General features: G+C 46.8%; 1 protein-coding gene across 1 annotated transcript; it reads left to right on the forward strand.

Moving 5' to 3' along the window:
• The first annotated feature begins 110 nt into the window (after window positions 1–110).
• Window positions 111–24,981, forward strand: IL10RB (interleukin 10 receptor subunit beta). Its single transcript, XM_004386994.3, is given in 8 exon segments — window positions 111–201; window positions 1,712–1,835; window positions 9,971–10,128; window positions 12,701–12,867; window positions 15,768–15,915; window positions 18,435–18,592; window positions 24,557–24,754; window positions 24,756–24,981. Coding segments are annotated over 8 exon segments (1,125 nt in total). The 5' UTR covers window positions 111–152; the 3' UTR covers window positions 24,879–24,981.
• Window positions 24,982–25,934: the final 953 nt, after the last annotated feature.

The raw sequence follows: 25,934 nt of genomic DNA on the forward strand, positions 1-25,934 counted from the left end.
GGGGTCCATCGGGAGGCGGGGCCCGGTGTGGGCGGGGCCCGGTGTGGGCGGGGCCCGGGCCTCCCCGCCCTCGGCCACTTCCGGGAACCCGCAGGGCCCGATCCCGGCAGTGGCCCCTGTGGCCGGATCGCCTTCCCAGCAGCGACGCGGCCATGGCGCGGACTCTCGGGATCTCGCTGGGCGGCTGCCTGCTGCTGACAGGTGAGGGGCCTGCGGAGGGGTGCTGGCTCGTCCGCGCGCTGCGCGTCTCCCAAGCCGGGCTGCCTGCCCCCGGGCCACATCCCGACCCCACCTGCTCTGGGGAATTGGGTCGGCAAGACCTGCTTTGCTACAGACGGCGGCGCTGAGCCCCAGGGAACACCCCTGTTCGTCACCGTAACCAAAATAAAAAATAAAACCACTGACGTAGAGTTGATTCGGACTCATAGCGACCTTTTGGGACAGAGTAGAACTGTCCCATAGGGTGTCCAAGGGTGTAATCTTTAGGGAAGCAGACTGCCACATATTTCTTCCGCGGGGCAGCTGGTGGGTTAGAACTGCTAACTTTTCAGTTAGCAGCCCAGCCCTTAACCACGGTGCCACCAGGGCGGAAAAGGATACAAATGCCAAATTCTATTTTTTTAAAGTAAGTCAAATATCTTTTTTAAAAAATTTTGATTATTATTGCCCTTTTATTATCAGTATCTTTATAATTCCGATCTTTATTTGTCTTTGGGGGTTGGAAACATTACATGTAAACATCTATGAGTGAGCTTCTGGGAATGATAATATCAGTAAATTATGTGCTGCTACATTGTATGTCATACATATTACTAATGATAATATGTACCAAAAAAAAAGACAGTCGAAAGTGAGGTTCTTGTAACTCAAATACGTCGTAAGTCGGGGACAACCTGTAGTTAAATTCATTCCCAAGCTCTCTTCTCCCTTCCCCTGAAATATCCCCTTGGAGGATTTCAGCACAACCCTGGCATTAAATACCAGCGATGGACCCCTGACTGGAGAGTTTCGATCTCCTGGCAGTGGCTGGGTAAGGGGGAGGTGGTGGTTGAGTATACTCTTCTATCTGGTTTTGTGTATATTTGAAATTCTCTATAATCGAAAAATTTTTAAAATAATTTCTGTCTCTAGCCCCATTCTTCCCTCTGGGCTCCGGGTGAGTTCATCCAGCTGTGTCTCTGACATCCCTTCTTGAGTCTTTCTCCAGCATCTCAGACCACATGGCTAGAACAGGACCAGGCGCTTAAGCCAGAAGTGGATATTAACCTCTACTTCTCCACATCAAATGTATCAGGCAGTCTAGAGTTCATACCTCTGACAATATATCTAAAATCCACACCTCTCCACCACCTCCCAAATCCAGGTCGCCCTACCTGTCATCACTTTGCTCTCATTGTTGTTAGGTGCTGTCCAGTCGCTTCTGACCCATAGCGACTCTCTAGGACAGAGCAGAACTTCGCTCTTGCCCCCCAGCAGTTTCTTCTCGCGGTTCTTCAAGTAAAATCCGAAGTCCTTAGCGTAGCTAACAAGGCGTGGCGTGATCTGGCCCGTCTGCCTCTCCAGTATTGTTTCATGTCTGTCTCTGTCTCCATAACCCATGTGGCATTTTAAGACATGGAGCAGTAGGCGGGGGCCAAAGTTTGAGTGTGGTCATTTTCTTGGCCAGCCTTTTTGAAGAAAAAATTGCGAATGTTTTTCTCTATTTTTACAGCATTAGGAATGGTCCCCCCTCCAGAAAACGTCAGAATGCATTCAGTTAATCTCAAGAACGTTCTTCAGTGGGAGCCTCCTGCTTTTCCCGAGGGGAATCTGACTTACACAGCTCAGTTCCAAAGGTGGGTGTGGAGGCACTGGTGGCGGGAAAGCCCTGAGGTCGGCGGAAAGTTCTGATCGCTACAGCCACGTGGCCCCAGCAAACCAGAGCACCGCTCTCTTGGCCTTTTTCCTTCTGCTCGGGAAATTCTTGTGATCAGCTTTTCCTCTTAATTTTTCCTTCTGGTGGTCGTTCACAGTCTGACTGTCTCGGGAATCCGTGGATGTAAATGTCATGAGCCACAGAGGGAGCCTGGTGCTACACAGAACACAGCTCATGTATCACCATGTAAGGAGCCCTGGTGGCACAACAGTTAAGCACTCAGCAGCTAACTTAGAGGTTGGTGGTTGGAAACCACCCAGCAGCTCTGCAGGAGAAAGACCTGGCAATCTGCTGCTGTAAAGATTGAAAAAAAAACCTATTGCTGTCAAGTCAATTCTGACTCATAGTGACCCAATAGGACAGAGTAGAACTGCCCCATCGGGTTTCCAAGGAGCAGCTGGTGGATTCAAACTGCTGACCTCTTGGTTAGCAGCCTAGCTCTTACGCACCGCCAGGGCTCCCTGTAAAGATTACAGCCTAGAAAAACCTATGGGGCAGCTCTACTCTGTTACCCGGGGTCACCATGAGTCAGAACTGACTCGACAACACCTAACAACATGGTTTTTAAGAGAAAAGGTCACTAATAGCATCTCTGGCTATTAGAGTTGTATTGTTAGCAGCAACAGTTTGCAGCTGGAAGCTCTCCAGGAAAACTGAGTGATGCCCAGTGGTCAGGGAGACCTCACTGTCTCGTCACCAGCCACCCCCTGTAGATGATAACAGCGTGCTCCAGGGCACAGGGGGTGCGGATCATTTGCATAGTGGATGTTCAGTTACTCTGTGGCCCTGGAGAATTTTGCGTGTCGGTCGTTTGCCCTTCCACAGGGTCTTAGAGACAGCCATCCATGTTAGATTTCCCCTAAGTCCCTGAGACCAGCTCCTGAGATTGAAAGCAAGACGGTGATTGTCTGTTACTTACCCAGTTCTCTGAATACGGCGGAGGCTCCCGAAGGAGGGGTGAGTGTCACCAGATGGTGCTCTCCATGGTAATCTGCCTCCCTGTCCCTGTCCTGCCTGCCAGGAAGTCCATGCCAACCCTCCTGTGGCAGCCTGCCGTGGTACCCACAGGCTGGACTGCAGGTGACACCCCTCTATGCCAGGTACGACAGCAGACAAGGGCACAGGCTGAGAAGCTGATGCCGCTCCTCCCTGTTTAATGTGCAGAGACAGGCAGCCCCTGCAGGGAGACCGGAGGACCTGGAGGACCAGGATCCCACGACCCCGTGCTCCTTATTCACCTTCATTCTACAGACACATCCAGGCAGGCCTTTCTCCCGCGGCGCCAATGGGTGGGTTCGAACTGCCAGCCTGTAGGTTAGTAGTCAGATGCAAACTGTCTCTGCCACTTAGGGACCTCAGAGAAGAGATAGGTAAACAAGGCAATCTTGTCCCTGTGGCTTTTTGTTTTCCTTTTTTAACTTTTTAGTTTGAAATCATTCCAAGCTAACTGAAAATTTCAACATTTCTAGTGTGGTTCAGAGGCCCGCCAAACAGCCTATGTCCAGATTTACCAGTTTTTGACGTGTGCCGCGTTTGCTGTATTTTTTCTCTTCCTCCTCTTCTCTCGTCCTGTCTCCCTTCCCTCCCTCTCGCTCTTTCTCATACACAATGGCCTCTGTTGTTGTTAGCTGTCAACTCATGGCGACCCCGTGTACCATGGGATGAAACATTGCCCAGTCCTGCACAGTCGTCACAGTCGTTGGCATGTTTGAGTCCCTTGTTGCAGCCACTGTGTATTTTGAGTGCATTCCAACCTAGGGGGCTCATCTTCCAGCCAGTGACGTCACTAAGGTTGGTGTCACCCCGTGCAGTAACTCACAGTGTCTCCCTCTGTGGACCTCCTCCTGTAGCAGACCATACAGAATCCTCATGAATGTTTTTCTGCTAATGTTACTCTAAATCATAATTTCCATCTATCATTCCTTCTTTTCCTTTAATTACTACTTTCTTCTCAAAAAAGTTATTGATACATGTTCACAAATATTAATTACCACAATATTGGAGTTAAAACACCAGAAAATTTGACAAAATCAGCAACTGTAAAAACACTGGTGGGAAAGAAAACAACAGCATGTGCTTGTAGTACATGCCGATGCAACCGCGTGATTCGAGGCGTCACTGTAATTGGGTAATAATGACAGCTCTGACCTGAGCGCGGTAGAAGGTTCAAGAAGTAAATTAACATAGAGTTATAGCCTTGTAGCTATGTTAATAATTGTAAGCTGGGCTTACGAAAAATGTTTTTATTGTTATATCTAACTACAGGGATATTTTTATTAAAAATAAATAAATTTCTGCAGAAAAACTGTACAAAAATTTTATAGACAGTCATTTGGGTGTCACCCCCTCTGACTGTCACCTGGTATGATCTGTACCCCCCCAGCAGCACTGCTATGTCCAGCACAAAACCCAAACCAAACCCACTGCCGTCGAGTCGATTCCAAGTCATAGCAACCCCATAGGGTTTCCAAGGCTGTAAATCTCTGTGGAAGCAGACTGCCACATCTTTCTCCCATGGAGCCGCTGATGGCTTCGAACCACTGACCTTTCGGTTAGCGGTTGATCGCTTTAACCACTGCGCCACCAGGGCTCCTTTCTAGCACTGTATCTGGCAATATTCTGTTGTGATCCATAGGGTTCTCATCGGCTAATTTTCAGAAGTAGATCACCAGATCTTTCTTCCTAGTCTGTCTTAGTCTGGAAGCTCTGCTGAAACCTGTCCACCATGGGTGACCCTGCTGGTATTTGAAATACCAGTGGCAGAGCTTCCAGCATCATAGCAACCTGCAAGCCACCAAATGCCCTTTACCCCTTAGTATATTTCATAAGACTAAAGATAAATTTTTATATCATCACAGTAAAATTATCAAGTTCAGGAGCCTTAACATTTATACAATACTTTTACGTGATCTGTAGTCCATAGTCCATTTTGTCACTTGTCCGAAGGATCCAGTCAAGATCACATCTTGGTAGCCATGTCTCTTTCATTTCCTTTCATCTGGAACAAGTCCTTGACTTTTTTTTTTTTTTTTCCTTTCTTGACATGAATATTTTTGAAAAATACAAGCCCGTTATCTTACAGAAAAAATGTCTGAATCTGGTTTTCTCTGATGCTTTTTCATGATGAGATAAGATCAGGAGATGGATGTTTTAGTTCGTTGTTGTTAGCTGCTGTCTGGTTGATCCCAACTCTTGGTGACCCCCTGCACAATGGGATCAGACTGTTGTGATCCGTAGGGTTTTCACTGGCTGATTTTCAGAAGTGGATTGCCAAGCCTTTCTTCCTAGTCTCTCCTAGTTGTAAGCTCCACTGTAACCTGTTCAGCATCATAGCAACACACAAGCCTCCACTCACAGACAAGTGGCAGGTGCACACGAGGTGTACTGGCTGGGAATCAAACCCAGGTCTCCTGCATAGAAGTCAGGCATTCTGCCACTGAACCGCCACCGCGCTCTTCTTCGTTTAATACCACGCCGATCTTATTGGACCCTTCTCGGGGTATTGCATTGGCAGGCACCTGATGATTATTTGCCTCGTAATGATGATGTTAATTTTGGTCACTTGGTTAAGGGGTTGTCCAGTTTCTTCACTGTGTATTATTATTTTTTCTTTTACAATTAGGAAGTAATTTGTGGGGAGATACTGGGGGTATATCCTATTTTGGTGTTTTTTTTTTTTTTTTTTTTGGTACTTCAGGTGAAGATTTACAGAACAAACTGGCTTCACATCAAACAATTAGTACGCATTGTTTCGTGACTTGGTTGCCAACCCCACAACATGTTAACACTCTCCCCTTCTCGACCTTGGGTTCCCTAATACCAGCTTTCCTGTCCCCTCCAGCTTTCTTGTCCCTCCCCCTGGGCTGGTGTGCCCCTTTAGTCTCGTTTGGTTTTATGGGCCTGTCTAATCTTTGGCTGAAGGGTGAACCTCGGGAGTGACTTCATTACTGAGCTAAAAGGGTGTCCAGGGGCTACACTCTCGGGGTTTCTCCAGTCTCTGTCAGAGCAGTAAGTCTGGTCTTTGTTTATGTGTGTGTGAGTTAGAATTTTCTTCTACATTTTTGTCCAGCTCTGTCCAGGACTTTCTACTGTGATCCCTGTCAGAGCAGTTGATGGTTGTAGCCAGGCACCATCTAATTGTACTGGATTCAGTCTGGTGGAGGTCATGATAGATGTGGTCCATTAGTCCTTTGGATTAATCTTTCCTTGTGTCTTTGGTTTTCTTCACCCTCCCTTGCTCTAGACGGGGTGAGACCAGTGGAATATCTTAATGGCCGTTCACAAGCTTTTAAGATCCCATATGCTACTCACCAAAGTAGGATGTAGAACATTTTCTTTATAAACTATGTTATGCAAATTGAGCTAGATGTTCCCTGAGACCATGAGCACCACAGCCCTCAGCCCAGTAATTCGGTCCCTCAGGGAATTTGGATTTATCCATGGAGCTTCCACGACTTTGCCTTGGACAAGTTGTGCTGACTTCCCCAGTATTGTGCAGTGTCTTAGCCTTCACCAGAGTTACACTTACGTATTGTCTATTTAGTGTTTTTCCATCCCCCCGCCTCGGTATATCCTATTCTTGATCAGACTTCCTTACCCTAGATTTAGCACCCATTGATGATTTTTACCTAGATCAATTTTTACTGTCATGGTTACAAAGTACTGATTTTCCTAACACCATCATTCCTTCTGTATTTGTGAGTCAGCATTCTGCTGGAAAGAAGCACTTCCCTTCTCTATCATTTATTTATGTGCTATTTGTCAACAATAGGGACTCAGGGATTCTTACTTTCTTCAGTGGATTATAATCCATTCCTGTCCTTGTTTATTTTGATGTTCACATTGTCACAGATTGGGGCCAGGGCGAACACCTTCAGGCTGACTCCTGTATCCTTTTGACATTGCTACTGGGGTGTCACAACCTGTAGGCCTAGGAGGTTCTTCCATGCCTTGTCCCATTCCATGTGGTATCTCTCGTCTCCCACAGTGACAACAGCCCAGGCTCCCGACAGCGTCTGTACGTTTACTTATTTGCTCAACAGCAGAACAGTTTCAGAATTCCTGTTCCTGTACTACGGTGAAAAACAAACCCGCTAAGAAGGTTCATGGTTTGTTTACAACTTTCTCTCTTTAGACTGTGGGTTTAGGATCAATGTACTAGAATACTTTAGAGGAGTTCTTTGGTTTTTCTGTTTAGTGAAACTTATTCTATTCATTTGAAATAGCCAATTCATTTATTTCTGTTGTACTCAGTTTTAAGGGTTTTCTACCCACCCTTGTTAATTGAATTATTATTTTTTTACTATGTAGAACACTAACACAATTCCGAAGTCAAAACTATACACAAAAGTATACTTAGGAAAATGTCGCTCCCTCCTCTACCCTTCTGCCCCATTCCCTGCTCCCCAACCCCCTGTACATAACCAGTAACCAATTTCATTAGTTTCTGGTCTGTCCTTTCTGTGGTGGGTGTGTTTGTGTGTGTGTGTGTGTGTGTGTGTGTGTGTGTGTGTGTGTGTGTTTTCAAAGCTAAGCAGGTAAATGTATGTTTTCTTATTTGTTCTTCTTTCTTACCCAAAAGGTAGCATGAGTACACTCTTGTGTCTTGCATTTTTTCACTTATTGACACATCCTGGACATCAGTCCTCATCAGTTCACAGAGAGCGTCCTTGCTTTTTTTCACAGCTGCGTGGTAGTCCATCGAGTTCGTGCGTCAGAGTGTATCCAGCATCTGCCTGCCCAGATGTTTGCACGGGTAGAGTAGGGCTCCAGTGAAGCTGCTGCGCCGCTTGGCAAGAATAGTAGAGGACTTAGGAAGGGTCACTCTACAACTTACTTTTTCCCTAAGGTATATTTGCTCATCCTGGTTGGTGTTAAGGAGCCCTGGTGACACGGTGGTCAAGTGCTCACCGGAATGGACTCAATGGCGACGGGTTTGGTTTTGGTTTTTTTAGTGCAAGGAAAGGCTTGAAGCCTTTTTCAATGATGTAAAAGCTGCACGTGCGGCAGGTGAAGGTGATTGGGATGAAGACTTCGTCGCACAGAGGGCTTGGTTCAGTCCTTTCAAAGTCGGGACAAATTTCCATCGCGTTAGAGGGTTAGTACAAGTCGGAGTGAGCCAGTTCATAACCCGGGGACGTCCTGGGGTTCCTTCTTCCTGGCGTTATTGTGAAGAGTCGATGAGCTAACGCTAAGAAAGTACTTGTCAGTATTATCACGTTGCCTGACACATAAGTGCTCAATAAATGTTGGCTGTTATTATCTTCATTACCATCATCTTCATCATCACCGACAAGGGCAGCTAAATTTGGAGGTGTTTTTAGCACCAAGAGAGGAAGGCACAGTGGGGAATCAGACAGACACCTCACTTTTTACAGGATGAGAACTTGGTTTCCTTAGGTAAAAAAACAAAAATTAAAAACCCCGTTGCCGTCAAGCTAATTCCGAATCAAAGTGTCCCTACAGGACAGAGTAGAACTGCCCCATAAGGTTTCCAGGGAGCAGCTGGTGGATTCAAACTGCCAGCCTTTCGGTTAGCAGCCGAGCTCCTAACCCCTGCGCCAGGGTGTCTGGTCCTTAGGTCAGGTGTAGCTAATTGCACCACCTCAGGCCGTCCTGAAGTTACAGAAGGTGTCCCGAGAGCTGTCCCTTTGCTCCTCCTACTTCACATTGCTGCCACCCTCCCTTTGGTGGTTGGGGTGGGGGGTAGGGGGTGGGGGCTGGAGATCTGAAATCAAAGAATCATTTTACAGTTTTTTCCAGAGTAATTACAACTATAGTTATTTATAGGACATCATTTGAAATCATTGTAATATTATTTTGGCTAATCTGTGTTTATCAATATTGCCCAGGCTGCGTTCCACTACCCTCAGAAATACATTATCAAAGAAAGAAGTTTTCTTGGTCAGACACATTGAACACTCACCCCCTTTATGGAGAAACCCATGCTTATTAGGATATTAAAGTCTCTTGAAAAAATTAAAAAAATAGTCTCTTGAGACGTCCCGTTGTGAAGAAATCTGTTTAACAATGTTTAGCACAGTCTTCTCCCCAAAAATCATTTAACCATACAGTGGATCATTTTTGAAATGCTTTGTAATATCTCAAGGGTTATTAGGGTTCCCATGGAGCACGGTTTGAAAAATATAAATATATATATTGTTGTTACTTGCCATTGAATTGGCTCTGACTCCTGACAACCTTATGTTGTCAGAGAATGAATGAAACATTGCCCAGTCCTGCACCATGGTCAAAATTGTTGGTATGTGTGAGCCCATGGTTGCAGCCACCATGTCAGTCTGTCTCGTGGAGGGTTTTCCTTATTTTCACCGGCCCTCCACCCTGCCAAACATCATGTCCTTTTCTAGCGAGTGGTCTTTCCTGATGACGTGTCCAAAGTAAGCAAGTCAAAGTCTCACCATCCTTACTTCTAAGGAGCATTCTGGCTGTAGTTCCTCCAAGACTGATTTGTATATACATACTATTCATCAAATTAATGATTCAGAATTGGCATTATTTTCTCTTATTATTCTCCATCAGTCTTTGATAGCAATGGAAAGAAAGGACCAGTCATCCTCAGAGGCATACCAAAGCTGGACAATGAATAAAGAAGACTGAAGAAGAACTGACGCCTTTGAATGGTGTTGGCAAAGGATACTGAATATACCATGGACTGCCAGAAGAACAAACAGGTCTGTCTTGGAAGAAGTACAGCCAGAGTGCTCCTTGGAAGAGAGGATGACGAGACTTCATCTCACGTACTTTGGACACATTATCAGGAGGGACCAGTCCCTGGAGAAGGACATCATGCTTGATAGGGTAAAGGGTCAGCGGAAAAGAGGAAGACCCTCAACGAGATGGATTGACATAGTGGCTGCAACAGTGAGCTCAAACATAGCAACAGTTGTGAAGGTGGCACAGGACCAGGCAGTGTTTCTTTCTCTTGTACATAGGGCCATGGTGAGTTGGAAACAACTCCATGGCACCTAACAACAACAACATCCTCAGAGAGACTAGAGTTAGAACCCCCATAATTTTATTTTTCTGCTTTTGTAGTTATAACAGCTTCCAAGATAAATGCAAGTATACTACCTTGACGGAATGTGATTTCTCAAGTCTTTCCAAATATGGTGACCACACCTTGCGAGTCAGGACTGAATTTGCAGATGAGCATTCAGACTGGGTAAACATCACCTTTTGTCCTGTGGACGACAGTAAGTAATTTTGTTTTCCATTTCATTATAACATCGTCATCTTTCCTTGGTTTTTCCCCACTGGTTGGTCCATCAGCAAGAATTCTTGGAGTGCCCACAAAGTGGATGGCCTTAAATAAGGAGCTTAGGGAATATAATAAAGAGGGCTGTGGCCTTAAAGAAGTTCTTGGGAGAGGCAGAAAGGGAAAGGCATATCATTAATAAAATAATTAAACATAAATGTAATTACTTTAATGCCTCATAGTGAGAATGCATGGGAGCCAGTGCTGTTAATGGAAAAGCTGGAAGGATTAATATAGCACGTTTTCTGGGAGGAATTCAGTTTGGAATTATGACTCAAACGAAGAATAAAGGTTATTCTAGGCATGTGGCCACCTTGGGTAATGGTTTGGGGATAGAAAGACCAAATGCAGACAGCCAGCTTGCCCAGAACAAAGGACAGAAGGGACTAGATACAGCATAAGTTGATGGAAGACGGTTCAGGTCAGATAGGCTGGTAAGCATCAAAAAGAGTGTTCCACGGTTCCACGGTTCCAAGTCATGAGACAGATGTAATTAGAACACCAAGAATTTAAAATTAATTAGACCACGATATAGCCATTGAGAAAGTAAAGAGGGCCAGGGATTGCAGGAACCTTATGAACAAAGTTCAGGTATAGCCCTCCAAGGGGTGTGCAGAGAGAAGCACAAGAAAGAGTGTGTCTATGTTGGAAAACAAGTTGCCGTCAAGTCGATTCCAACTCATGGCGACCCAGAGTGCGTTAGAGTAGAACTGAGCTCCGTAAGGTTTTCAGTGGTTTTTTTTTGGAAGTAGATCATCAGACCCTCCTTCTGACGTGCCTCTGGGTGAACTCAAACCTCTAACCTTGCCCTTAGCAGCTGAGCACATTAACCGTGTGCACCACCCAGGGACTCCATCTGTCTGGGGAAGGGTCTTTATACCCAAAGTCCCCTGCTCTGGACCCCCATAGCTCCTCGGTGGAGAATGAAACCAGGTTGCCCTGCTCCCCTTTCCCAATTCTGTCCCAAGCTTGGGCAAAAAACTCTATTTCAGGAGTTAGAAATCGTCAAAGTTACATCATCAAAGGTATCTTTATAAAAACTAAGAAAAACACTAACATAGAAAACACAAACAGCTTCACCAGCAGTCAGGTCTGCAGAACACAGTGCGGGTTTCTGATCATGTAATTGCTCATTGACTCGCCAGGTTCTGACTTGTTCTAAATCCTATTTGAGGTCCCCTCTAGGGAAGTTCCCTTTAGAAACTGAGGTACAAAGTGGTCGAGCAGCTTGCCCAAAGATCCCGCAAGTAATGAGTGGCAGAGCTGGGATTCAGACCCAGGTCCTGCGTCCATGCTCTTAGCCCCCACTACCCTATTGGCCTCTTGCAGTTTATACAGGTTAGTGAGAGGAAGGGGCTTCAAGACTTTACACTGAACCTATTTATACCTGCTTTGGAAAAAATCGAGTAGTTTTTTTATATGGTTTGCAGCCAGCAGCAGATTAGAGATGGAGTACAATGCTAGATGCAGGCCCATTGGCAGCCTCAGAAAAGTAACAGAACACAGGGCATAACTCAGACAGCACTGTTGTCCGGAGTCATTTATTATTCATTCAACTATTATTATTAATCAGTGCCTACTATGTGCCAGGCACTATTCTTAGTGCTGAAGCTACAACAGTGAACAAGACAAAATCCCAGCCCTCGTGGGTGTACACTCCGATGGGGAAGACCACTAATTATGTATGTATTTTAAGATAGGTAGTAACTGTGGCTCTCAAGAAAAATAAAGCAAGGTAATGGGGCAGAAAGTGGTGGGAGCTCATCCTGAGAGACAGTCTTTCTGGGGAGGTGGCATTTGGACAAAGACTCAGATGAAGTGAAGGGGTCAGCCACGTGAATATCTGGGAAAAGCATTCAGGAGGAGGACAACTTTAGACTTTGTTAGAAAAATGTATGTGGTTAATCATATATGTTAAGCATATATAATAAAATACCATCTGTAGCTTCCAACCCAGCAAAAAAAAGCAAATGAAGAAAATTCAATCCAATAGGAAGCAGCAAAGAAGAGGAGGGGAAGAAGCCCCCCCTCAAAAAAAGGGCAGTTTTTAACAGAAAACAAAGCAATGTGGTTAGAATAATTCCAAAACAAAAAGAAACCCATTGCTGTCGAGTCAATTGTGACTCACAGTGACCCTATAGGACAGTAGAACTGCCACATAGGGTTTCCAAGGAGCAGCTGGTGGATTAGAACTGCCGACCTTTTGGTTAGCAGCCAAGCTCTTAGCCACTGCGCCACCAGGGCTCCGTGGAATAATTCCAAACATATCAGAAATCATAATAAACGTAAATGAACTACACTCAATTAATAAAAACAGACTATCAGATTATTTTTAAGAAACAAAATCCAGCTGTCCTCCTCAGCCACATAAATCAGTGTCACAGCAATGCTATATCATAGCACCATGCTAAGTAGATCAATTGTTCTGCACAGTTATGAAAAATAAATGTTGAAGTGAAATTTTTTAAATGTGATTTTTGATTGTCATCTTGCTTTGTTTTTATGCTTAGCCATTATCGGACCTCCTGGAATACAAGTAGAAGCGCTTGCTGATTCTCTACATATGCGTTTCTTAGCCCCCAAAGTTGTGGATGAACCTGAAACATGGACCATGAAGAATTTTTATACCTTGTGGGTTTATAATGTGCAGTACTGGAAAAATGGCACCGATGAAAAGGTAAGCTCAGTTAATCATATGCATTTGAGATGGAGGGTCTCATGTTCCTTGCTGAGTTTTAGCCTGAGGCCATGATAATGGACAGAGGAGGCAAGGAGGCCATTCCCAGGAGCGTCTTGCAAGGTGGCAGTACCTTGTGGCTCAGAGGATCTAAGGCCCGAAAGCCAGGAGCTCCTCAGTCTGAGGGATGATCAGTATCTGTGGCTCAGGCTTCCCATACTCCCAAGGAAAATGTGTGGAGCAAACCTCCAAGGTGCTCATGCCCAGTGAAAACAGGGTTTTCTCTCCCTGAAGGGAAGTTGCAGGAGAAGGCAGAGCAGAGTCAGCAGTTGGCGTAAGGAGCTTAGACTCAGAGCAGGAATCAGCTGAGGGACTACTATTTCATGGGACCAACCCTGATGACCCATGAAGACCACAGGTCAGTCAAGTCCATGGTCAGGGCAGCCCCATGTCTGGACAGTGGATGAACAATGTCACATTTGACCTCTTGGACCCCACTTTTCCTCCATTGCTCTCCTCCTCTACAGGGGACAGGATTTTTCTTTTTTTTTTTTTAATGTAGGCTTGGAATCAAAAGGCATGGCTGGAATGCTGGTTCAGCCACCATATGACTCTGGTCACATTCTTGACCACTGCTTCCTCGGTCTGCAAAGTGGGCATAATAACCTGCTTCGTTAATAAAATGAGGATAGTGGCCTACTTCATAGGGTCGTTGTGGGAATAATTTAATGACATAATGAAAGAAAGCAACCTGTCCCTTTGTTTGGAACAAGGCATGTGATCAAGATGTGAGATTCCCTTCCCTTTATGTAGACGTATTATCGTTCGTCTGTGGTCACATTTTATTCTTACACTTAGTCCTTCCGAGCTGAAAGCCAGTCATGGTCCTAAACTGGTTTATATATATGTTACATTATATATATATTCTCCTCCACACTAAATGTTGATTTTCTCACTTAATTCTCAAGAGTTTGGGAGGAATGAATCACCCATGTTTATTTTCTTAGGAATGATGTAATTAAATTTATATATACACACTATGTAACCTAAAAAAATGTCAATTTTTTTTTTTCAACAATGCTCCATTAAATGATGCAGGATATCTGCATTCTTCACAGAACCGAAGATTTTGCTAGAGTAAAACCCCAGGAAATATGTGCCTGGGAAACATTCCAGAATAATTAGTTTCATAATAACATATCAAATGCAGACATCTCTACTAAACTCTGGGGTGCAAAGATAAGACAGGGTTGGTCCCCTCAAGGGGCTAGCAGTGCTCTCTAACTGAAGGTCTGATTCCACAGTCGTCATGAATGGGGGCCCCCTGGACCAAGCATGGGTTGCAAAACCCGTTTTGTATCTAGCTTCTTATCTAGAATACGCCCACAGCCCGGACATCTGGTTACACATTTGTTCTGTCGCTTTCGCCTCAACTGTGTGGGAGCCTCTGGCATGAGCTGCAGAGCGCTGGGCAGGCCTCCTGCTCCACAGTTCCACCACACTGGTGCCTGCCATGTCGCCATTACTCGTTTACATGCTTCCCTTGCAGAATGCAAATATTCCTGAGAGGGCGCCATGTTAGCTCTGTACACGAATGGCATGGGAGGCTTTTGGAAAGTCTGGCTCTTCCTGATGGAAGAAAGTGATGAGATAAAACCAGAAGGAGCCCAGAATGAAAGCAGGGGAGGGAAGGAGCCTCGAGGATGTGTCTCTTCACTTCTCTGCTGCTTTCTTCCCTGCTGGCCATGTATACGTTGACCTCCGAGTTTAGCCTTTGAAAAAATAACCGTAAAATTTTAGAAATATTGGCTTTCTGAAAATGAAAGCTGGGGTTTGGCTGTGGGTTTTTTTTGTTGTTGTTGTTTTAATTTTTTGAGATTATAACTTACACTTCCTGTATTCAATAAGTAGAATCCAATTCTTGCCCTTACCATAGATTCTCATGCAATAAAGGAATATAGACAAGATGTCAACAACCCCAACCACAAAAGAAAAATAATTACAGAAAGTGAAGATACGCATTCTGTGATCACTCTCTATTGAAGTTTCTATTCATTCATGTAACACATTTTACATAGGACTCTTGTATAAAAAAATTAACAACCATGATGGAAATATGGGTAGTGTGTGCTTTTAGGAGTCTCTGGGTGGCCTGGGCAGTTAAGTGCTTGACTGCTAACCAAAAGGCTGGTGGTTCAAACCCACCCAAAGGAGCCTTGGAGGACAGGCCTGGTGATCTGCTTCTGAAAAATCACAGCCTTGAAAACCCTATAGGGCAGTTCTACTCTGCACACATGAGGTCGCCATGAGTCAGAATCGACTCGACTGTGACTGTTTCTTTTCGTGGTTTTTTTTTTTTTTTTTGTACATTCTTTTAATTCCCATTATTTTGACAGGAACTATTTTAGTTTCTCTAATTCAGGAATTTATTGCCAGTTATGATATCTCATATTCAAATTAAATGAAGATGAGCCAGTGATACCAGCCCCCAGAGGTAGCCTGGGTCCATGCCCCGAGGTGTGGTCAGGCCGCCGCAGGGAGGTCAACCCAGCCACCACAACTGGAGCGGTGATTCAGCGGCAAACCCCAGCCAGCCAGGACGAGAAGTGTGCCCTTGACTGAGGAAGAGTCTTACCGTATATGACTGACTCATCTTTTAAATAAAGGAAGTGGGATGGTTTGCGTGTTATGTCCCCTGGAGAATTCAGGAGAGGAGATGGTTTGTCGTGTCACAGGGATCCTGACCCACCCCTTAGAAGGGCATCAGGGTCCCCTGCAGTGAGTGGGAGAGCTCCAGCCCCTGCCCCTTCCTGCGTTAGATTATGACTGGTAAGTACGAGGCAGGACGATGGTGTCCCTTCACGGCTGAGCCCTTTTCTTATTTTCATCTTTGTTCCTAGTTTCAAATTACCGCTCCGTATGATTTTGAGGTCCTCCGAAATCTGGAGCTGTGGGCAACTTACTGTGTTCAAGTTCAAGGATTTCTTCCTGATCTGAACAAAACTGGGGAATGGAGTCAGCCAGTCTGTGAGCAAACAACCGATGACGGTGAGTTGTGGGAGGTACAGTCTGTATCTCAGCCTTTTCTGAGCATTCTAAGTAGCCTTATGGATACCTTTTAGACTTTATAGGGTTGAAGCCTCCTTAGACATCATCATGTCCAGCTCAAACACCAATATGAGAACTCTTGTTGTTAGTTGCTGTGGAGTTGGCTCTGACTCATGGCAACCTTGTGTATAACAGAATGAAACATTCAATCCTAGGCCATCTCCGTGCTCTTTGATGCATTTGAGCCCGTTGTTGAGGCTGTTGTGTCAATCTGTCTCATTAAGCGTTGTCCTCGTTTTCACTGACCCTCTGCTTTACCAAACGTAATACCCTTCTCTAGCGATTGATCTTTCCTGATGATGTGTCCAAAGTAAGCAAGACGAAGTCTTATCATCCTGGCTTCTAAGGAGCATTCCAGTTGTATTTCTTCTAAGACTACTGGAATATTAAATGGAAGATGGATGGATGAGTCAAATCCTAGAACTTCCTCAAAAGCTAGCATGTCAGATCCCAAGTTGACCACGTATCATTAGGCGAGGTGTAGCCTGGGGGCCACTCCACGGCTCACTCGCTCCATGACCCCATCTTCACCAAGAAGAAGCACATGCTTGAACATGCTCAAGGTGGATTAGAAGGCACCACCCCTTGATTCTAGTAAGTGAAACAAGAATTCATTGGGGAGCTGGGATAAAAAGTTGCTCTGAACCCACAAGGACACAGGCTAGAAAGGTACATGAATTAAAACACAGAAGGACAAGGGAAGAAGGGAGGCAGGCAAGGATGAGGGGTGTTCCTCCCAGCCTCTTCCCCCAAACAAGTGCCACGTCCATTCATCAGATATTTAAGGAGTGTCTACCATGTGCCACCAGCACGCGTCTGTCAGTTTGTCATACTGTGGTGGCCACAATGTTGCTATGATGCTGGAAGCTATGCCACTGGTATTTCAAATACCAGCAGGGTCACTGGAAGTACAGCCAGAATACTCCTTAGAAGCCAGGATGGCAAGACTTTGTCTTGCTTACTTTGGATACATCATCAGGAAGATCAATCACTAGAAAAGGAAGTCATGTTTGGTAAAGTGGAGGGTCAGTGAAAACGAGGGAAAACCTCTGTGAGATGGATTGACATGGTGACTGCAACAACGGGCTCAAACCTCGTACCAACCATCGGGAAAACGGTGCCAGACAAGGCAAGGTTTCGTTCTCTTAGATAGAAGGTCAATATAAGGTCACCATGAGTCAGAGCCAACTCAAGAGCAACTAACAGCAATAGTGTGCCACGCGCTGTGGCAGGTGCTTTGAGAAGCCAGCAGGTGACCATTGTTGATGTTGCTCCAGGGTCAACATACTGTTTCAGGGTGCTTTGACCTGCCTTGTCTAAGTGTGAATTGATATTTTCCCCACAAACGGTCCCTTTAAAATGACTTGCTCTTACCCATGTTCATAGCAGCATTATTCACAATAGCCAAAAGGTGGAAACAACCTAAATGTCCATCAACAGCTGAATGGGTAAACAAAAGATGGTATATGCATACGATGGACTCAGCCGTAAAGAGAAAGGAAGCTCTGATACACGCTACGACATGGCTGAACCTTGAAAACGTCACACTGAGTGAAATAACCCAGACACAAAGGGACAAATGTTGTAGGATTCCACTTACCTGAGCTATCTAGAACAGGTGACGGCACAGAGACAGAGAGCAGAGTCGCTGTTAATAGGGACTGGGGAAGAGGAATGGGGATCTACCACTTAAGTGGGTGCATAGTTTCTCTTTGAGCTGATGAAAAGGTTTTGGAAATTGATGACGGCGATGGTTGTACGACATTTTGAGTGCAGTTAATGCTATCGAGTTGTACGTTTAAAGATGGTGAAAATGCAAATTTTATTTTATATATATTTTACTGCAGTAAAAAAGAGAGAGACTTGACTTTGAAGGGCAGAGCTTCTTCTCTTGGCCTCTCAGCACCAGATGCTTGGGGTTTTGATCACGAGAGTGGAGGCGGTTGGCAGGGGTTGAGTTAAGGGAGGCTAGGTAGCCAGGGTAGTGAGAGGAGGGCCTCGTGCTGAATGAAGGAGCTAGGACCACGAGGAGACCAGGGCAACATCTTGGATACAAAACACTGTAGTGCTTGTGTTCAGTGCTGTGGGCCCAGGGGAGCTCCTTCTCCGACTTCCAGGCAGAAGAGTTTTGTCCAGAACAAGAGTCTCATGGCTACACTGCAGGTAGGCAATGTGGATCAGAGTTCTTGCTTATTATTATTTTCATGTATATAAGCAATAATGCCAGAAACCGGGCTTGAAGAAGACATAGGAAAAGGGGAAAACTTGTTGGAAACAGCTCTGCATCCTTGAAACAGGAGCTGTGTTTCCTCCTGGATACCTCCCAAGATGAGCGTACGGGCAATCCAGTGATTGCCATTGGAAGTGATGGTTAAAACAGTGTTACGGGTATTGTGACTGAACCTGTACGTTACAAGAACGTGACACACCTGGCTAACCCACCCCATTACCTCCAGCAGAAACGACACCCTCCTGGATTATTGCCATCATCCTCATCGCTTCGGTTTTCATGGTCTTCCTCCTGCTCCTCGGTTGCTTGGCCTTGGTGTGGTACATTTACAAGAAGACAAAGTACACCTTCGCCCCTGGGAATTCTCTTCCACAGCACCTGAAAGAGGTAGGTAAGGTGTAGCAGGATGTAGATGAGAAAACCCCGATGGCAAACAGTTTCCTTTTTGAGTCAAGGCTGCCTGGTTCCTCTCTCCCTGGAGGATAACAGGTTTTGCACACAAGTCCATTGCCTTGGGTGAGCATGCCCACTTCAGGGAAGCCTGAGGCCAAGGAACAGTCCTAAAGGAGGCAAAGGCTTGTTCCGCCCACCTGGACATCTGTCCTCCTGGGGCCTTCACCACCCAAAGCCCCCAGTCCTCGGGGAACAAAGGGGATGCTTCTGGGACAGAAAGGGATAAAGCAGAGCTCAAGATGGAGAAGATGAGAAAGAAAAAACTGTAGGCTACCTGCCAGCTGATGAGCCAGGGACAGAGGATGGGAGGAGGAAGTTTCCATCTTGAATATCTTAGAGTGATTGAAATTCTGAAACAGCTAGACATGTATCCTAGACTTTAGGAGAACTAGTTTCAAAAAGTTTAGAAAAGGTGATGAAAAAATTTGGGAAATTGCTAGTGGTGATGGTTGCTCAACATTGGGGATGTCATTAATGCCACTAAATTGTGCACTTAAAAATGGTGAAAATGGCAAATTTTGTTACATGTATCTTGAAATTTTTTTGAAGTTTAGAAAGAAGAAAGAATGCATGTGGCTAGAGACTGTAGGTCTGCAGAGACCCAGGCGAAATGAAATTCGAAATACACGCTTACACTTGAAAATGAACATATGCCAAGCCCAGACCCCAGATGGTCTGTTCCCCGGGACACAGACCCTGAGATGGAGCTTTGCACTCAAAAGGCTTAGTCAGGGGGGGTGATACCTGTAAGGGAGTCATACCTGGGATCAATATCTGCAAGAGTCAAAGGACAGTCAATCCCCTGGGAGCTCTGGAGCTGGGATCCGCCTTCTTCAGAGAAGTCCCAGGGTGAGGCAAGGGAGACGGGCCTTTAAATCCTGCACCACCAGGAAAGGGGCATGTCCTAGGGTGAGGCAGCACCCTTCAGCCAGGGTAATTCCTGGAGAGAGACAGTGTGAGGCATTAGCAGCCAACACTCCTGGCAGCTGGAGGAGTGAGTGCCTCATTCCTGGGGGGAAGTCTGGGTGACACCCCAGAGCATCCACTACAGTCCACCCCATGCACCACTTGGATCCGTTGGGAGCAGCTGCTCCAGGATTTGAGTTGATTTCTTTTGCTGGGAAAGTTACAAGAGGAAGGTTAGTGGAACAAACTCCAGCCTCCACCATTGCAGCTGGTCTCAAGTTCACACTCATGGTCCCCCTCCTCTGCCATCCCTTCTGGAGTCCCCTCTCCCCTCTTCCATGGCTGGCCTCTGCTGACATAGGCTTCCCCAGATTGGGTGGCCCAGACTGTCATACCTGAGAGGTCTGAGCCTCCGGCCACCACCATGCCCTTCTCAGGCGATGGCTGCTGTACTTGTCCATTTTCCCATCACAATTGGGCAGGGGAATACCGTGAGCACCCCAGTGGCTCAGGAGGGCAGCTAACATTGTGTAACAACAGCCTGTCTCCACCTGGTGCGGCAGCAGGAGCTACATCAGCCTTGGTGAGTGGGAGCCCCCACTCTTGGCCATGCAGAGTCTCCATCCCTGCCACCAGAGCACTCTGCTCATGAGCCCTTTGGTCCACACAGGGATGGCCAGTGACAGAAGCTGGCTGACGTCAACTGGCCAAGTCATCTGGTCTACTTGTGGTTTGGTTCCCCTTCCAGGTGCATGCTCTTAGGTGGGAGTTAATAAGTGACACAGAGACCTCCACTTTCCAGGCTATCCCAGAGGTCCATCCACGTGCCTCTTCCCCAGACTTCCTCGTTCTTGATTGTCCAGTCTTCCTTCTTCTAGGCTGTTACCCTGCCTGTGATTTCATGGGTAGCCGAATCTCCGGCCACTTCTTTTCCATATAAAGGGGGTGACCAGATGCCCAGCCCGAGCTCTGCCCATTGGAAGGCTCCCCCCTCACTGCAGCTTCCATGGCCACCCCGGGCCAGGGCTGTCGTACAGCAGGATGTTGTTGGTTTGCACGTGCCGTTCTCCCTGTGAACCAAGGTTGACTTTCGCTCCATCTTCAGCCAGTAATAGGGCCCCCCCCCACCCGCAACCATGTGGTCACAGGTGTGCATGGAGGAACGGGCACCAGAGCAGCAGTGGGTGGCATGAGAGTCTGAGCCACCAGCCCCTGCAGCTGACACAGGCCCCCTGACCCACTCTGCGTGCAGTGGGTCTGACGGATCCATGTTGGGCACTGCTGGTGGTATGGTCAGCTGGCATCCTGCAGTCAGACGTTCTGTGTCTACCAGGTCCCTGTAGAGCTCTGGAAGCTGTGTTTCCAGTGGGGTATGATTCTCTGCTGCAGATGGCCTGGCCCCAGAAGTCTAGGGGTCTGCATTGTGATTCTCCTCCTGGGGCTTGCCATCAACCGAAAAACAAAAAGACAAACTCATTGTCATGGAGTCATTTCTGGTCAGTTCCTGGAGACTGGGCCATTCCAGCTGCTGGTATTGCCAGGAGCTGGAGGAGTGAGTGTCTCCGCCGTAAGGGATCTGGGTAGCACAGCACAGCATCCACTAAGGACACAAAGTGGGAGACAGTCCAAACTAGTGTTTCAGAGAGTCTAGAACCTTCTGAAAAGAGTGCCAGAGAGACAGCAGCTCCAGGGTGAGCTTTTGAAAAGCCACATTTGCAGCAGGAACAAACAACAAAGCGAGCCAGGCCCTTTGCTCTGGTTACGAGGTGTTTTGTTAACTGAGAACCAAGAGGAAACAAACCCCCTCACCTGCTATTTTTGCTTCTGGCTTTGCCATCAAAGAGCCCCGTCGGACAGGAAAGGACAGAGGGGACCCGTGCACTTCCCGGCAAATCAGCGCCGGACACAAGCAACAGTAAAGGGCCCCTTGAAACGAGCTCTGGCCTCCAAGGCCAGGAGACTTTGCCGTTACAACTGCTGAACCAGAACAGGCCTCTGGATCATCTGACGAGCAAGGCGGTGGGGGCTGGAGAAGGGCCAGGAGAGGGAGGGCGAAGGAAGCTTCAGGAAACTGCAGAGCGGTTCTGTCCTCACACCACGGAGTTCTCCAGTTTGACTCCTAAGGTGTGGACTCTTCTAACCATGACGCAGGGAATCATTTCGTGCTTCGGGAGATCTTTCTGGAGACGGAGGCGTTGAGCTGAAGAAGTGACGGGAAGTCTATCTGCCTTTGGTGTACTGAGCTGGCTGGCCAGCCGCTCCTCTCTCTGGGCGTCTGTCCTCTGCCCTTTTCCCAGGAAAATCAAGGGTACCTATCCCTTGACTCCACCGGCTCTGAGAGTTCTTGGGAGGACCCTTTTTCCATCACCTCCAACTTTCTTATTTCCTAACCAACCACCGTTTTCTGCGTGTGTCCAAGCAGGAAACACCCCCTGGTATTTGCTTCGTTGGACTCAATGCCCCTTCCTCTGCACTCCTATCCCCTTCCCCTTTGCCAGGAGAATCCAGGGTAGTTTCTAGCCCATTCTCATGAACCTGCTGGATCTGAGGATTGGGGGAAACTCCCCCTTCCCCCAGCTTCCTCCTTTGACCAACAGAGGTCTGGACAACGGTCCTCTTGCCCCCTCCCTCTCCCTTCCATCCGCTGGTGACGACCCGGGAGGGGACATCTGAAGGCTCCACCCGAGTCGGTGGTGCAGCTGCCTGCTGCTAAAGTTCAGTCCAGTTGAGTCAGTCAAAGGGCTGAGTATGGAAATCACATGAAGAGGGGGGCAGACCGATCAGTTAAACATAGAACAGAGAGTCAGCAGCCAGAGGGAAGGGGTTAAAAATGCAAAGCTTTAAAGAATGGTTCTCTGTCCAACTGAGAGGACATCTAGGAGGAGGAAGAATGAGCACAGTAAACCAGCAGGTAGTTCAGGAAACATACATGGGTCTCTTCAGTGTTCAAAAAGTGGCAGAGACCAGAATGTCCACATTGTTTAAAACATTGGAGAGACAAAGATGATTGGAATATGGTCCCTGCCCTGAAATAGCCCGGTCTACTGGGAGAGGCCAACGGTGAAGGGTCGGCGTAGGACAGCACTGCGTGCTAGAAACAAGGGAGCCATGTACAGTCGGTCCGTGTTATCCATAGATTGCATATTTGCAGATCTACCTGTTGGCTAAAATGTATTGGCAATCCCAACGTCAATTCTTGTGGCACTTTCTTGTGGCATGGAGTGGCGAAAAAGTTGAGTCACTCCACGTGCACCTTTCAGCTGCGGTCAAACAAGGCACCTCTCTGCCTTCTCTGTTCTCATGCTATGAACAGAGGCCTTCGCACAGCCTGTTTAGTGCTGCGGGTTTCACATGTTGTGCTTTTTGTTGGTGGTTCTGCCGTTCAAACTCACCCCCGTGCACAGTGCTGAAGCGCTCGCTCGTGCTCGTAAACGTAAAAGGCTGTGATACGCCTTCGTGTCAGACAAGCTTCGTTCAGGCGTGAGCTGCAGGGCTGTCGGCCGTGAGTTCATGCTCATGAATCCACGGCGTATATTGCACTAGGTGTCTTTACGCAGAAATGCGCATAAAACAATGTCAGGTGTTGGTCCGGTGATGAGAGTATTGTGACCAAGGGTTGTGGGAACCTAACCCGGTATTTCCCCTAGGATTAGTGGTTCCATATTCGCTAATTCAGTGTTCACAGCAACTTTACAGGATATAACTATTGTGAATAACAGGAGCCCTGGTGGTGTAGTGGTTAAAGTGCTAGACTGCTAACCTAAAGGTCAGTGGTTCAAAACCAGGAGCGAGATGTGGCAGTCTGCTTCCATAGAGATTGACGGCCTTGGAGACCCCATGGAGTTGCAGAGTCAGAATCGACTTGACAGCAATGGGTTTTTTTAATCATGAACAACCATCAACTCTACGTTTTAAATTTGCTAGTAGCCGTATTTTTAGAAAAGTAAAAAGACATGAATGAAGTGAATATGAATACATTTTATGTAACCCAGTCCAAGATATTATCATTTCAACATGTAATTAATCTTTTTAAGAATTACTGAGATGCGACAGTCTTTGTTCCATACAAAGTTTTGGAGATCTAGTGTGTGTTTCCCACTTAAAGCACAGCTCAGTTGGCACTAGCCCGTTTCAGGTGCTCCGTACCCACGTGTCGTTCACGGCCCCCGTACTGGACAGCGCAGTGCTGAGGGCTGAGATCAAGGGACACGCAGAGAGGGCCGCCTCACCCCACCTGCGGACCCGTGGAAGCTTCTGTTTGTTACTCCAAGATACGATCGCGTACTGCCTGGAGCATCCCTGCTTCCTGGGGGAAATGGCGCCCACAGCATCCTGATGGGGCAAAAAAATCTCCTCCTGGTTTAAAAGAGGAGCCATCCGAGGGTGACCGAGAATCACCTAGCAAATGAAGTGCAGATTTATTGTCGCATTTTTTTTTAACCCTTTCATGCCTGGCAGGACATATAGTGACCGGGAAATTTTTCAGCATCTGAGGTTTACTGGGAAGCTGCTGTACCACAGCGCACACTGCCACAAGGCAGGGGCCTTCGTGACTGTTCGAGACTGAAGAAACGGGCGTGTGCCGCAAATTACTGTTTTTACGGGGTGTTATATGAGGTGTCTGAATTTGTGGTAGGAGAAGTAGAAATTTTGAAAATTGCTTTTATGCGTATGTACCAATAGACCCCAGTGGGGGCCCTGGGGTATAATTAGTGGTGCTTCCTATGTGCCACTAAACACTTAAAGTAGACTTGTGGGAGGGGGCAAGGAGAAAAAAATCCGTACTGCCTACCAAAAATTCAGACACACTGAATGGTTCAGCATGCTTCCGTTCATGAAAACACATGCCATCAATAAAAAATTCAAAGCAGGAAATAATTGGGTCACCAAAGGGTTCTTACACCGTGTTTCGTAGCCTGCGTAAAGCGGCTGCATCCGGACAGAGCAGTGGGAAAACGTGACGATTAACGCGCCATGTCTTTCCTCCCACAGTTTCTGAGCCGCCCGCATCACAGTGCCCTGCTGTTTTTCTCCCTGCCGCCCTCTGGTGAGGATGAAGTCTTTGACAAGCTGAGTGTCATCACGGCAGACTTGGAAAGCAGCAAGCAGAGCCCTGGCGACATCTGCAGCCTCGGTGCCTCGTCTCAGCAAGAATCCCTACAGCCAGTGTCTGAGGAGGGGACACAGGCCACGGGGCACAGCGACCCCCCCACCTCTCCCGTCTGCCTCTGAGGGGCACCAGAGCGCCCAACAAGGGCCGAGAACCCCTGAGCAAACCCCAACTCTAGAACTCTTGGACACTGGACTTGTCTGAACAGCCAAAGAGCTATATTTTAAAGGCTTATCTGGCCAAAATACTCCATCTTGGGACTTGTTGCTTTATAAAGGATTCGTTGATTAAAAAAAAAAAAAGTTGGCCACTGAGGGTATAATTTTCAGTTTTTTATGCCCTGAGTGGCCAAACAGCTAAGTGCTCAGCTGCTAACTGAAAGGTTGACGGTTCAAGTCCAGCCAGAGGCACCTCGGAAGAAAGGCCTGGCAGTCTACTCCCAAAAATTCAGCCATTGAAAACCCTATGGAGCACAGTTCTACTCTGCAACACGTGGGGTCGCCATGAATCGGAATCAACTCGATGGCACCTGGTCCAGTCTGCTCACTAAAATAAGGACCAAGTCTTAATTTTAAGAAACAAAAATGTTTAAAATGAGGACTAGAAACCGAGACAGCGCAGAATCCTTCCCGACTGCTGATAGACTGACCTGAGCAACAGCCTCAACTCTTAACGTTTTTGATTCTTGGAGATACTGTTCCTGAGTTTATTTTTCTACTTGTGTATGTTTTATATCTCTGCTGGTGCTCTGTTAAATTGTGACTATTTAATCTGTACGTGTTCATAAGACTAGATTTGGGTAATATTTCATAAGGCCCCGTTTGCCTTGGTTGGTGTCCGTTCACTCAACAGGTGTTTCTCAGCACCTGCCTGCTGTCAGCCAGGCGCTGTGTTCGGTCCAGAGTCCTGAAGTCCTCCGGAAGCCCCCGGGCAAGGCAGCACCAAAGAGCAGAAGGTCCCTGGGCTTTGAATTCCAACTCAGACGCGTACTAGCCTGTGACCTCTCGGTTTTCCGGTCTGTACATGGAGATGATAAGACCTAAGAATGAGCGATACTACAGAAAAAATGCCTGTCATGGTGCCTGGCAAATAGTAGTCACTCGGTCAATGACAACACAGTCTCGTGAGTGTGACTTTAACACCACAAACAGGTCAGCAAGAAATGTCCCTTCCTCTGCCTGATTGCCCAAGAAAGGTTCATCAAAGACCCCCAATATAGGAAAACACTTTTTGAAATAGTCTTGTTGCCGGGCAAACCCC

This window comes from Trichechus manatus, unplaced genomic scaffold, assembly GCF_000243295.1.
Source record: "Trichechus manatus latirostris isolate Lorelei unplaced genomic scaffold, TriManLat1.0 scaffold00177, whole genome shotgun sequence".
In the NCBI taxonomy this organism is placed as follows: Eukaryota; Metazoa; Chordata; class Mammalia; order Sirenia; family Trichechidae; genus Trichechus; species Trichechus manatus.